At 42.9% G+C, this 15,444-nt stretch overlaps 1 protein-coding gene across 9 annotated transcripts in view; it reads left to right on the top strand.

Moving 5' to 3' along the window:
- The window catches only part of LOC117897826 (maternal protein pumilio), a 220,786-nt gene that overhangs the window by 188,578 nt on the left and 16,764 nt on the right, over positions 1-15,444 (top strand). For 2 of the 9 annotated variants that reach the window (XM_034806886.1, XM_034806887.1), the window contains one exon: positions 999-1,040. The exons of the other annotated variants lie outside the window; for them this stretch is intronic. In XM_034806886.1, coding sequence (XP_034662777.1) covers positions 999-1,040 — 42 coding nt within the window. The remainder of the gene's footprint in view (positions 1-998; positions 1,041-15,444) is intronic. 9 annotated transcript variants of the gene reach the window in all.

Raw genomic sequence — 15,444 nt, 5'->3', positions numbered from 1 at the left:
ACAGACATTGCTAAATAGACTCGGCTATTGATGCTGATCAAGAATATATATTCTTTATGGGGTCTGCGTAATACAACATACCCTTCTTACTCTTCGCGTACCGGGTATAAAAACACATTAGAAAAGGGATAAAAAAATAAATAGAAAACTCGAATAGAAGGCATTACATTTGCCAGACGGCTGTCGTCCTGTCGTTGGGTGGCGGACTACCATGTTTGCCATGTCCTTTCGATGAGTTCGCCCTCTAAAAATGACATTTCCATCCTGCCCCCTCGCCCCGCACTCTCAAGGACATAATGCGTCTCGCATAAACTGTTGATTTTTATTGAGGTTCGTGCCAGATCTACGAGGTATCTCTCTCTCAGCTTCCCTCAAGTCGCAGGTGTGACTCCTGGGCCGGCCACTCTCCATCTCTATCGGTGGGGTTGGGGGCCAAGTCACTCCATCAGAGTTTCTATTGACACATGTCAAAGTCTGACCACTTGCAGGACCACTGCAAGGTCGCCAAGGAAGCAATTTTTTGTTGTGGCTTAGCATTAGTGTTGAATTTATGTCCCTTATACGGCCTCCCCCCACTTACACACTCTTTCTTTTCCCTGTGTGTGTGCGTGTGCAGTTTACGACTAAATAAAACTTGAGCGCCATCATCCCCCGAGCCACCCAATCCCCATTGTGGCGACTTTGTTGCTGTGTTATTATATGTTTTGGCTAATGTTTATGTATGTGTGTCATCCCAGGAGAGGGATGGAGAACCAGAGCAGTGGGTAAACCGGGAGTAGCTCTCGTGCCATTCCGTGTAGTGGGAGGGAATATTGCACCACAATGTAGCTATGCCAGTGCTGAGTAGAGGGATTTATTTATGGCTTATCGTTCATAAGAAAGGAGTCTTGATTAGCTGCTGTTGCATTCCGTTGTTCCAAATAAATCAATTTTACGTTCCATTCCGATGTATTCCTTTATTTAACTAATGTTTTTTCGTTCCTCGTTTTTATTTGCAGGTAAGTGACGATATGCTTTCGCTTGCTTTTAATCAAAATCAAGTAAGATTTTTGTTTTCTTTTACTTTTTAATTTAATTTAATTTGACTTGTTATTGAGTGGGTGGTGTTGGCTTCAATTAGTGCTGGCATCAAATGTCACACCTCACATGCCGCAAGCGGGGCTGTGTACAGCTTTGTTGGTCTGTCTGTCCGGCAGTCCCAGCTTCATAAATCAATCAAATTGGTGCGAGCCCGGCTCGCTCGGCCCGACTAGAGCTGGAGCTGGAGTCTGAAGTCTGAAGTCTGGAGTCCGGCGATTTGTGGGGCCTTGTGGCGCAGCGATTGACGGCACGAGATTTGCAACATTTCCGGCGCATGACGCAAAGCAGTTAATTTGTCAAATGTCTGCACTTTATCACCCATATCTGTGGGGGCCTCTGCAGCCAAATCTCGCCTCACCTCGTCCCTCCTCCATGCCCATGTCCATGTCCATGTCCATGAAAACGCATTACGCACTCAGACATTTTGGGGGCTTCGCATACACATTTCGTATCTGTGAAATTTTGAGCCAAAGTGCAATCAGTGCAGTGGCGCATTCCCCACAGGAGTGGAGCAGACAGACATTGGAGTAGACGATGAAAATATCAGACAAGACCAGGACCAGGACCAGGGTGGACCCAGAGCTAAAAACCGAAGTCAGAGCCAGACTATACCAGCTAGTACTGGGAGTGACAATCCTGTGCATTGTCAGCTGGCCTCGGGGGAGAACTGTTAGAAAAACTCACTGGCAAAGCAATTTAAAGTTGCATCCATAACATCGGCAACAGCAACAACAACTGGGCAGAACATTGGCCTGGGGAAATTTCACTGGCTAATGTTCTTCTCCCTGTTGTTGCCTTTGTTCCTGCAGCTGCAGCTCTGCTGAAGCTTCTGCTTCAGGTCCTGTCCCAAAAGTCCTTGCGCAGTCAACAGGCCGTCAGAGTCAGATTCGTATTTGGATTTGGATTCGGAATCAGCAGAGTTGAAGGGAAGGGAGTCGGACGGTGGAGAGGGAGAGGGAGGGATGGTGTGGGAGTCTGAGAATCATTGCCCGAAAATCCTAATTAGAAAAGTGCTTGCCTGATAACTCACTTTTTGGTCTCTGCTCGCTGGTGTGGGCGGGGGTTTGTAATGCATCCTGGCAGGACTCATCTGTGCGTGTGTGCATGCGTGTGACCATTTAATAGCCCTGAAAAGTAGCAACCATTAGGTGACTGAGTGAGGCCTTCTGCTGGGGCTGGAACTGGGGCTGGGCCTGGGGCTGGAGCTGGGACTGAGACATACGCAGAAAGTGCAACAAATTAAATCTATTATCCTGGCCGCACTAATTGTCCTGTTAAGAGTTGAGGCAATTCGGGAGTGGGTAAAGCCCCTCCGCGCGCTTCCCCAAGAGATTACTAGCCATTTCCATATAAACTTTGGCCCGACACCAAAACGGGCCACAGGGACACAAAAAATATGTCATCAAAATGTCATTACGTGGGTGGGCGACAACATATGCATGGAATACGAATAGGATCAGGATTTGGATCTGAAACAGCACTGGGGACTGCTGAGACTAGTGACTAGTGGGATTCGGATTCGGATTGGAATTGGCAATTCGTTGTGACAGCCAAAGGGGGTTAGGGCTTGAAATTCTAACAAAAACTCCCACTCCTTTGTCAATTGTTGGCAAACAATAATTGGGGGCAGCCAGTCAGTTGCCCCCCTCCCATCCCCCTGACGAGTTATTATGCAAATGATAGCGGGGGAGCCCGTGGGCTGCGGGAAGCGTCTAAAAAATTACCATTTTATGCAACAGCCTGCACATAATTTGACAGCAACAGCCACCGGAAAAACTGCAACCTTAAATTAAAGCTGAAGCTCAGCCCATGACAGGGGAAAATCAACGCGCCCAACACAGGGTGGGGGAGGGATGCAGCTGAGAGGGCTGAGTTCTGTTGCCACCACCACCACCAACACCAAGACCACAACCCTAGCCGGGTCTCTGCCCCTTTGTGCAATGTTGTATGCATTTTTGGTCAGTGTGGTGGGCATTTTGTCGGCGACAGGGACAATGACTGTGGACAGCAGCTGCAGCAGCAGCAGCAGCAGCAGCAGCGAAAGGGTGACAGTGATACCGAAACATGAGGAGTGGGGTTGGAAGCGAGAATAGTGAATGTGGGAGAGGTATTTCCTCCACTGCACAACAACTGCCGTTGTGGGATTCTCTCTAATGACAACCACACGTCATCAACGGTGTCCCAGCCTTGTCCCTGTCCCTGTCCCTGTACCTCATCGTTGTCGTTGCCTTTGTCGTTGCTGCAAACGCCCGTTTCTGACACGCCCACAAGTGAATCCATAGATGCATATACATATGTATGTATGTATGTACATATTCTGTACATATATGCATAGGCATACATGCATGGAGAGCCATGTATCAGTGGCATGCAAATTTTTTGGCAGGCAGCAGCGTGCAGGCAGCCATCCCCAACATCATCATCAGAGGGCGTAGCAGGAGCCAAGGACTCGTTGTTGTTGACTCATTTGCATTATCGCATCTAATCATTGTCATCATCAACAACAATGTTGCTCGTTAGCCTTGTTGCAGCATCAAAAAGGGGAGCCCTGCCCTGCCTCACTGTTTATTCAGCTACTCCACTTGACTCCACTTTGCAACCGGGAATGGCTTCTATTTAGTTGTGTTTTAGTTTGCGATTTGCGAGCAGAAAAAAAGTGGTGCAAATGGCAGCCCAACGATGCGAACTGCAGTTAAAATGCATTTGCAATTTGTTGCAATTGCCGCATTTGGCAGTTTAGAATTTAGAGTGCAATTCCCCCCGCTGTTGCAGTTGCAATTGCAGCTGCAATGCTGCACTTGTAATTTGTGCAATTTGTCACTGCATTTAATTTCCTACTCGATTGCACTGCTCTGCGTATGCGTGCGAGAGGAAAGGCAGAGTTTCACTTTGCCCCCCGTCTCCCAGTCTCCCACCTCCCCCACTGGCGGATCCCATTAGCTGTGTCAAACCTTTTCCGGGTGAAAGCCGCCCCATCCGCTTAATTAGATTTATTTTGTGGCAACTATTTTCAACTGAAATTGATACTTGTCCCAAACAAAAATACATTTTGTGGATCGATCCGACTGAACAGACAGTATCCCGAATACTGTTGCTGCTGATTAAAGCATACCCCTGGCAGCACACATTACGGTGACTCCTGGAAACCCAATGCACTATGGGCAATTCGACCTACAAAAGAAGAAGAAAATTACAAAAGAGGATGTCAATTCCCATTGCATTTAAGCGGTAGTACCTGTCACTAGTTTTCAGAACGATTCAGGATCTTCCAAGTTCAAAGTAAGAGATATTCGGAATCGTTTTTCGATTAATTTGTAAAATTGCACGGGAAACTTGAAACAAATCCAAAGAAATGTGAAGATTGGCTAAATTCAGAAGCTACTGAACGGGATGGGGGTAGCCACTGCAAGCCAATGGCTATAATAATGATCCAATCTGCTCCCCATTCGGTAATCTGATTGATATGGTCCTTCCCTACGGAATTGCGTTTTTATATTTATCTTATCTTCAAAATTGTGTGAGCATACAGAATCAGGTAGAAACATTTGGTGGCTCTAGCTTTTATAGTCTCTGAGAACTAGCCGACAAACAAGACGGACGGACGGACAGACAGATAGATATAGACTCGACTCTTGATGCTTATCAACAATATTTCCTTCTGTGCGTTACATATGTACATCCACTTTGTGCAGAAAATGTACTCTTCAAGTACCGGGTATAATAATGTTGTTTCGTTAGAAAGTTTTTAGTTTGTGCCACAATAAGTGGCCAATTTCCCCATAGTGCAATGGATTCTGGTTGATGGAATCGTGAATTCTGCCTGTTGCCAGGATAACTGTCATGGCCTGTAGCCGGAGCCCAAGTCCTGTCCTAAGCTCAGCTTATCCCTCTAAGACTGCAAATCTCGACTAGAAATACAATTGTGATTGTCTTTGACATTAATGGCCCATACACACACACACACACACACACTCACAAACACTCGCACACACACAAATGAGTCTCGTTCGTGACATTAAAGTCAGTTTTACGTAGTTTTTTTTGGTCTGCTCTGCTCCCTGCCTAATTTGCATGCAGAAGCAATGGCAATGCGAAAATATTTATGCACAATTAAATCAAGTAAAAGGAAAGAATAAATTCAGCACACACACACACTCTTGGGATGCAGACAAAAGCAGCTGCCCATTTTGCTAGGCTATGGAAAAAAATGCAAAGGACATTAAAGCCGAGCGAATATGTGTGTGTATGAGCGCGAGTGTATGTGTGAGAGTGTGTGTGTATGAACAATGGATAACGCAGTAGTTGACCCACATTTACCATCTCTTCCCCTCTCTCTCCCTGTCCCTCCCCTCCCTGAAGTGTGTGCCAGTTTTTAATATTTCTTGACTTTTTCGTTGCTCTTGATTTGCTGCAAATTTCGCTTGCCTGTTTTCTCTTCCTCCTCCTTGTCCTCCTGCATCTCTCTCTCACTGTTTCTCTCACTGTTTCGCTCTCTGTGTCGGAGCTTAATGTGCATTAAGCATGTGCTTGCCTTTGTGGTAGTCCGTACTTGTCCGTGTGTTTGTGTCCGTGTGTGTGTGCGCTTTGCTGCATGTGTTTCGGTCTGTCTGTGCTCGCTAATTAAGTGGCATTATGTGCCTCCGCTTCTGTCTCTGATGCTTTTACCACTGCCACTGGTCCTGTTCCACATCCTGCCTCTTGTTAGTATTTCATGATGGCCACAGATTTTTCCATTTTATTTCTCTTCTCCCCTAGATCTTTATATTTTGATCTTTAGATTTTCCGGAAAGCTTTGAATGCTAATTCCACTTATTGATAGAAGGATAGACAGGCCTTTAATCCATATATTATTACAGAATGTTCTCATAAATTATTATTGGTGAATGGAAGAAAAAAGGGAAATATGCAGCAGTAAAATTTCAAGCTGTTTTCAAAGTGATAACTTCTCGTTAGATACAGTTGTGTTCAATGAAATAGTAGTGCCGCACGCCATCACTTTCACAACTATTTTTGAGACCCTTCCAGTCTTTCAAATTAAACAATTTATACCTTTTTGAAAAGATTGGAACGTAAGCATTATAATCCCGATAAAATCTTATTCCATTTGTATTCCATCTTCTTGTTTTACATGAATTTAGAAAAATACCCATGAAAACTGCTGTTCAATAAAATAGTAGTGCTGGGTGCAAGTATTAAAAAAAAATTAAAAAACAAATTAAATCAATTCAAAAGAGTTACCATCAGTAAGCTTAGTTTATATATTGAATATTTTGATGAAAGAAATGTTTGAATATAGCGGTACTTTTGTTTTTGGAGCGTAGAAGTAATCATTGAACGGCCCAATATGGGAGACTATAGAATTAGACTAAAACCTAAAATCCGGAGGTATAATGGAATTCAAAACTAATTTGAATGTGCTTTTACTGTTATATTTAATAGTTTCAATTAAAAAAAGCACCCTGAAAAATGATTTTTTATGCGAAAAAATTATCTTTTAGTAGATGGTCGAAGATGGTCGAAGGCAAGGTCAAGGTCTTCAATATCCTCAAAAATTATGAAAACAATTTTATATCACACTGTAAGTGTTATGACAGCTCGTTGACGAATGACTTCATATTATTTAATTGCAAGAAGTCCCAGAAAGCTACGCGTTTGTCTCTGAGAGTATAGGGGTATACAGCTAAAGTTTGCAAGACCGCATGTGGCTGAGCTGTGTCGCAGTGACAAAAAAATACTTTTGACTGATGAGTGTAAAGTTGTATAATATGGTAAGAAATAACAAAAAGAATAGGTTTGGCGTTCACAGACATCAGATTAGTGTTCAAATTCTTGAAAAAAACGGTATTGGGCATGTTGGGCTGATCCTTATGAGCTCCAGTCCACATGAAGTGGTACTTCCTAGCCTCCTAGTTGGAGCATTTTACAAAATTGTGTGGGCCAGCATGCTTTTTCATACATTACATTCATATTCCAGTTGAAAAAAACCTTTGAAAAGGAGCTTTCAACAAGATAATGATCCTAAATACTCAAGAAAGCTCGCCAACTGGGTGGGGAAATTGGGTTTCATCTGAAAAGATCGGCGTTTTTCGATGTTCAAATCAGTCCCTGGATCTGAATGTTTTCAAAATCTTATGGGGAAATGCCAAATGCATTATAATAAATGCAATTCCGGCATCCAGAGTAAGGTTAGAGCCAGTGGTTGAAAAAGGATTGGCTAAAATCCTATTGGAGCTTGGGCAGGACCTTATTAATTCGTTCCAGGCGGGAGTAAGGAAGTAACTAAATCAAAATTATTAAAAAACTAAATATTAAACCTCAAGAAACATGTAGAATATGAAAGATAGGTATTAACTTAAGTTTCGGTTTTTTTTTCGATTTTCAAAAAATTCACTACTATTTCATTGAACAACAGTTTTCATGGGTATTTTTGTAAAGTCATGTAAATCAAGAAGATGGAATGCAATTAATCCAAAATTCCTTCTGGTTTGTAATGTGTACATTCCAGGCTTTCTAAAAAGGTATCACTTGATTAATTTGGATGATTGAAAATGTCTTAAAAATAGTTTTGAAAGTGGTGAGGTGCGGCACTACTATTTCATTGAACACAGCTGTATATAAAAAATAAGTTTTTTTAGTGTCTCTGGGGAAATGGAAGTGCGATGGTGGGATGGGTGTCCCACTGCCCGCCAATGCCGATTCTAGCACTTATAAACTGAAATTTATGGCCACACCCGACACACAAACATGTTGTTCAGCCTATGGCATTTGGCTGCTGACATTGAGGCCCTCCCCCAGCCTCCATGGCACCTCATGTTACCCCCTGTGATATGCAGAGCGACTAAAAAGCTCACAAAGTTCATTAGCAACAAAGGCAATTTTTGCCGCATCGAACAGCATCGCGGATTTCGCGAACGACTAATGCAATAAATTTCAGTGCAACTAATTAAATATTTAATATGCATTTTGCCAAAAACACAAACAAAACGAGAAGCGACGTGTGAGACGCTTCTTACGCGTCACAACTTTTATACCCGGCACTTAGTACTACATCTGCACCTTAGCGGTTATTTGTCAAATTTTACATTTTTGGGAGGTTTTCGCCTTTTTGCGGGGGCGGGGCTAAATTTTGAAATACACTGGTTTCAGTGTAAGCATACAGCAGTCTGGATGCAAAATTTGGTGGCTCTAGCTCATATAGTCTCTGAGAACTTGCCGACAAACAAGACGGACAGACGGACGGACGGACAGACGGACAGACAGACATGGCTCTATCGACTCGGCTATTGATGCTGATCAAGAGTATATGTATGTACCTTATGGGGTCGGAAACGTATCCTTCTGTGCGTTACATACAACCGTTGTTCGCACAAATACAATATACCCTATTTACTCTTCAAGTACCGGGTATAAAAAGGGACACACGAAAAGAACGCGCGCTAATGTAAATGTAATTTGATTGTATTTACAAACACAACCGCAACAATCTGTTCGAAATTAAATATGGCATACGCACACACACTTGTACGTTTAGGGGTATGCTAGGGCGTGGCAGCCGCCATCTGTTAATAAACCCGATAAGGGCCCTCACTACTCGCACACAGATATGTCCATTTAAATGTGGAAAAAATATTTATATTCGCGATAAGCGAGAAAAATAACATCGAGTACGCAGATAAGGCTTCAATATACATATCTATCTATGTATATGTACATATATAAATATGTACATACATACATATGTACATATAAATACAATGTCAATGTATATCATACATTTCTATAAATATACATATTTCCATTAATTTTTGTTTCAGTCAGCCGCTTAAGTGCACACAAATGCATAAATAGATTCCATTTATGAGCTCTAAAATTGCGATAGAAACGGATAACACAAAGTTCGATGCCATTCGACGTTAGCAACAATTGAAAATGGTGTTACGAATGGTTTTAAGTGGATCCAATCAACCACCAACACAAACACAAACGGTTGATTGAATTTCTCTAGCAGCAATGAGAAGATTTAAAATGAAACAATTTCCTCCTTTCCATCTTTAATCTTTGATAGGTTTGTTATGCCCAGTGCTGTTTCTCCACATGCCAGTTGAGTGGTTCTCCAAGATTGTTTTCGGGGCAGCAATCCATAACGGAGCGCAGCAGCGGCATTGTGGCAACGATGACAACTTATCGCGCCTTGCCGCAATCCTATTTGCTTTTTCCCGATTAGTTTGCTTTTGTTTCTCGCGTTGTAACGCACAATTTTCATGGCTATGAAGCGTGAAACATGGAAAAGCGAAGCACGGCACCATAGCGCCAAGAAATAATAAGTTTAATTAACTTTTTTCAGCTGCTTTGGCTCGTTTTTTGTAATTTTCCCAGTCTCTACCTTTTGGATTGTTCTGTTTGGAGCGGTGTTTTTTTTTGTGGTTTGCACGTTAGTCAGCCACGATCCGAAACGCTATCGAAACTGCAAGCAGTAAGATGCAAGCTGTGCTTGCTCAAGTGTTGCGGCAACTTTCATTTGAAAGCAGGAAACTGCTTGCAATGCTGCTGAAACATCAACATCATCGTCGACGATTTTGTGTGTCATTTATTGTTTGGCCAATTGAATGAAGGTCCAGCCCAATTTGTTCCATGGATTAGAAAGGGTCTAATATGCAATCAGAAAATATGCCAATGAATGTACAAATATTCCATATGTACATATATGGAATAAGCCCTGGGCTTAGAGAACAGGCAGACTGGCAGGGGCAGGGGGAGTGTAGAGTCCTGACATCGTAATCAAAACTTATGCACGTGTGTGCTGGTCAGCAGCTCGTCCACGGCTGCAGCAATAGTTTAATGTTCAGCAAAATATGTTTTGTGTGGAAATTCTACAGCTTTCAATTTCCTTTCCCGCAGCCCCGTGCATATGGGTATATATGCTGATAATAGTGTTAATTATGCGCCTGTCAATATGCCAAACGTTTTCAGTCTGGAATATGCTCACTCTCCACCTCTCAGAAGGCCTCTCCCTGACTTTGGATGTGGGGGGGGCAAAACCATCGGGCAAACTAATTGAAGTTTGCATTTAGCACAGTGACAAAACATTTGTACAAATCCACAAACAATTGCGGGGTAAGGCTTGACAAAGCCATTCTACAAGTTATCGCAGCTGTTTAGCTCTAGGGCAGAGCAAAGCCACACCAGACCAGACCAGACTAGAACAGACCAGACCCCTACACACAGAGAGATGTTCAGATATGGCAACACACAATTTTCAATTTTAATTAAAGTTCAAACTTTGGCAATTATCTGGGTGGATGGGGGTGGGGGGGAGCTGTGTTGCCAAATTAAGCGCATCATAATTTGCATATGATTATCGAGAGAGAGAGAGAGAGAGAGAGAGAGAGAAATGAGAGAGACGGGAGACGGGAGAGGGACGGATGCGCAGTTGTGAAGGGCCGGGCCATTGATGACATGACCATTTGACCGAGCTCAAGTATTATTTGTAATTAAGTGATTTTAACTAGAAATGCTAGTAAATGGGAAATAAATACATACATATATTTATGTGCATGATAATTGGGTGGGGATATCTCTAATTTCTATTCTTCCTCCGCTCTGTAATTATTTAGTTTACTTTTGATGTAACAAATTTAGGAAATCCACGCCGAATTCATTCACCTATGTATGTATACTAAAAAAAAAACGAGAACGTGTGAGACGTGTGACACGCTACTTACGCGTCACCACTTTTATATTTAAATTTTTTCTTCTGACGTTTTACATTTTCTTTACATCTGTCATCGACACACTACACGAAGCAGAGTGTGAAATGAGAGAATAAGCAAAAAACAAAAAAAGCTGCTGGACGGTGTGGGCTTAGCCACTGAAATTAATTTCTTCATTCTGGCCATAATAATGATCCAATCTAATCTCAATTGTGTGAGCAGATTTTCGGCCTTTCTTATAGTCTCTGAGAACTAGACGACATTTACATTCACAACCTCTAATAATCCCCATTTAATCCGAGCAATTTTCTCCCATTTTTCTCTTTGTAGGTAAGTTGCGACCACCCAAGTCCCATCCCCCTTGACACTATTCACCCAAATGCTGTAAGTACTGATAGTCGCCATTCCACACACTAAAAGAAACAAAATAGATGACCGACAAAAATGGAATCGAAAATCATTTTACAGCTCTCTCGTTGTATGTACGGGTTGACAAATGAAAAATGTAACAAGCTTTGCATTGGCACAAGACAGGGGCAAATGGGGGAATCCAAAATTCCGCAGATCCATTCAAATCCAGTTACAATCTGTTAGGCCTTGTGCGGGAGGGAGCTGCAGCTGGAGCTGGAGCAGGAGGTGGCCAGGGCGTACTCCCGTTCCGAGCAACATAAAAATGCCATCATACGGGTAGGACCAGTGCCAGTGCCAATGCCAGTGCATGGCATTTAATGTGAAAGTAAAAAATAAACACTAAAAAAATACTTTTGCTCCTCGACAACATGCAACATTTGGAAACATTTTTCAAGTTCCCAACGAGACGAGCCATAATAAAAATGGATTGTGTACCTACTACAATATATGGCACACAATGTTTATACATATGTACATATGTACATATATACTAAGTACATACATACATTTGTATGAATGAATGTATAGTTGTTATGTGAACGTGCTCATGTGTATTGTTTTTACAAATTAAATTGTAGTCGCAGTCCGATTTAGGTTTTGTTTATTTTTCGTGTTTCTGTTAGTTTCGTGCGTGTTGCGGTCTCATAAAACTCTGGTGTTCCCCGAGACTGCCAGGGGCAGCCATTTTGGATTAGTCCTGGTGGCAGTAAAAGGAAATCAAAGTTTATGACATTCACTGGGCATTTACACTTGTGTGGTGTATGTATGTACGGCAGTGGATCGAAGTGGATGGAGGGGAGAGGTCCCCTGACCATGCAGAAGATTCAAGTGGATATAGCAGGAAAGTCGCTCAAGTTTATTGGTGTCTGGCCGCAGTAACTATAATCGTTTAGTAAAGGACCTAACTCTAAAATTTAAAGGCCTCAAACAATGATTTGAAACAGTAGCGAAAGAACAGTAAAGAGAAAGTTGATCGAAGCGTAATCTTCACCATTTAATTGAATTAGTTTTAAAGGTTGAAATACTTGAAAAAATATATTTTTTGCATTTCTGTTTAGGTGTGACTTACTTTCATGTTCCCCTTCATCTTCCCCTCTCTTTGGCAAGGCAATCATATCAAACAAATTGTTGACAAAATTCCAACAAAATAAATAAATAATAATAAAACTGCTGAGGTCATTAAATCAAGTCCACGCAAACACTCACATCCAACCCACCCAGTAACTCCCACCTGGGCACCCACAAAATCAACGCAAATTACAATAACTAAATGCTAGAAAAGCCCGTACTAGAACAAGGGGAGGAAGTCCGTGCAGTAAGTAGTTCGTTTCTGACGCTAAATAAATAAATTGTTAAAATATTCACGCACATAGAAAAGAGTGGGAGAGAGGAAAGAGAAGGAGATGGCACATACATAAGTGTGAAGGAAATTTCCATAAATCACATTTCAGTGGGGGAAACTTTTCGCGTGACAAAAATCAACAAATGTGGTTAATAAATATAGAAAAAACCCAGGAAAATACAAAGTCAAAATTCTCGTACCCAAAAAAAAAACAAAATCAAAAAAGGAGCCGACCGACCCGGCATGAACTTCCCGTGGCATGGCAGGGGGGGGTAGGGGCGTGTTTTGGAGGCGTGACAAAAGTTTATAGCAAAAGTTAAACTGAACTTAAGGAAGCATAGAGAGAGGGGAGTATCCCCCATCCAGATCCCACACTTTCCCTCTGCTCATGTAAATCACTTCTGAAGCAAACTTTTGCCGCCAAACGTTGCTTGAAATTTATGCAAATGTTGCTGCTTCTGTTGCTACTGTTGTTGTTGCTTTCTCACCCGCCCCCGTAGCACTGGCACTGGCACGGGCACTGGCACTGGCACTGGCACCTGGCGGCGATGGCAATTGTCGTTGACATTTTCACCTGCTTTTCTCGATAAAAAAGGGAAAACTTTTTACCCGCGAAAAAAGAAGAAAAAAATAACCAAAAAGAAAAGCAAAATAACTGCTTAAATTGTTTTTAAATATTTCCTCACACTTGGAAGAGTGTTGGCTGGTTGTGGGTGAGTGGGTGGGAGTGGCGAGAGGGGGAGAGTGCGATAAAGGGGGACCCCGCGCCAGGCCCATTTCCCACATTTGATTGACACTATCCGTGTGGGCTTTATGAGAACTTTTGTGTTGATTTATGTTTGAAGCATTCTGATACGTTCCTGGCATTAATAGTTGCCCTTCCCCATCCTATTCGACGCAGAAGGTCGTTTGTTTGGTTAGTAAAGCCCCAAAAGGTTGGCCAGATAACGTGACAGCAAATCGATAAATACTGAAATGCGTTCAATTGTTGGTTTTTACGACTGCAGCAAAAGTACAAGAATGGAAAAGGGAGTTGAACTGAGAAGTGGAAATGCGGGGACGGAAAATGTAACCTATGATTCATTAGGCGTCGGTTCATGTACAATCAGACACCTGGAGAACTCTCTAAACGGGTAGAGGAAGATTTCTAATAATATGGAAATGATGAAGAAATTTACGATTATAACAAACTAAAGGAAAGACCAATGGGTGTGATGTGAACATAAACTTGAAGCCTTAATGCATGTCTCAGATGAATATCTGTAGAAGGGATTCTCCGTTGCCATCTCTACTCTTACCTAATGGCATTTGGCGTCCAAGTTTAAAATGCTTCCTGCTCAGAGAAAGAGAGAGAGAGAGAGAGAGAGAGAGAGAGAGAGAGAGAGAGAGAGAGAGAGAGAGAGAGAGAGCGCACTTCGCGTATTCGTGTAGAAGCTTAATTTCATTTAGCTTTGCTCTCCTTCTTGTGCATTTATCTCATGGTCGTCGTACGCCGCCTCGACAACACGCCCACAAATGGGCATTCAGAAGATGGAGGTGGAGGTGGCTGTGCAACGCCAGTGGGTGCCTACTCATTATGTTCTAGACGGAGAAGGAATTCCAAAGAGCAGCAGGGCACCCATTAAAAATGTATTGTGTGGCAGGAGGCATGTGGCAGGAGGTACAGATGCGAGTGCAGCCAGAACGTTGCCTACTTTTGTGGGCGTCGTCTAGTTCCTACGCACGGCAGGGAGGAACGGAACGGAACGGAACATGAGTGAGGCACGGAAAATGCTTCTCCACCTTCGCGTTTGCCTTGCCATCGCCTCGGCCACCTTCCATGTCTCGATGTGTGTTTGTCTTTTGTTTGCTTTTTGCCGTGGAAAATCAGGCTATCGATTTTCTCGCATGCCCAGGAGCAGCCGAGGAGGCAGCGGTGCAGGCGTGGCTGGTTACTTGCGCTTTTTTAAGTCCACTTTCTGTTGACTCTGCACACCCCACATTCCACCCATGGTCCTCGGCCAGGACTTTAAGCAGATTTCCATCAGGAAGAAAACTTTACACTAAAATGGAAATTGAATTTGAAAATGCTGCAAATCCGCTGGCCGAGCCCGTCAGTCTGTCAGTCCGTCAGCCTGTCTGTCAGTCAAAGTGCTTGACAGCTTGGACACTTGGTTTGGGTTATTTAATTTGCAAATAGAAACTAATTTACTGGCAATTAGCAGCCCAAAGAGTAGCTGGAGGGGCAAGCAAACACACCCCGGGGGGCACGGCTCCGGATGGATGGGAATGGGGATGCCGGGTTGCCGGGTTGCTTTCCGAGCATCCCATCGGGTTCACCCTGGCCGCCCTGCAGGTTTGTTTAGCAATTAATGATTTGCAGTTAATTTGAAGAGCAAGTCAAGCATGAAATCGAATTTCAGACGCTGGGCACGTAGCAATCATAACCAAAAAGTGTGGCAAAAGTGTTACCGACCTGCACACACTGAGCACATCCCAGGGTTGTCTGTGCTTGGCTGTGTGTCGGAAGTGACGTCGATACTCCTGTCAATTAATGACCAACCCACAAAGTCGATAGAGAGGAAGCAGTACAAGCCATGGAGTATCTCGGGGGAGGCGGTCACGTACTCGGAAGTGAGCAAATGAAACAGCAATGAAGCGAATTGAAGCTGCCATTGAAAAGTGGCTAGAAAAATGTTGACTTAGCTTCCCATTGTGCAGATCTATTTCTATGCGATCAGTTTTAGGCATACTCAACCAATTCCCATCACAAAGGCCGCCCGAATGTACACTGAAATGGATAATAAAATCGCTTATCGATTGCCTTAATTAATTGACATTCAATTATTAAACTAAAAAGAAAACATAATAATTATGCACGGAACATATCGCTGTCGCAATCTGTGTGTGTCATTTCCGGGA

This window comes from Drosophila subobscura, chromosome O (genome assembly GCF_008121235.1).
Source record: "Drosophila subobscura isolate 14011-0131.10 chromosome O, UCBerk_Dsub_1.0, whole genome shotgun sequence".
Lineage (NCBI taxonomy): Eukaryota > Metazoa > Arthropoda > Insecta > Diptera > Drosophilidae > Drosophila > Drosophila subobscura.
The sequence above is the reverse complement of the archived record's forward strand: the minus strand, read 5'-3'. Positions and strand labels throughout refer to the sequence as shown.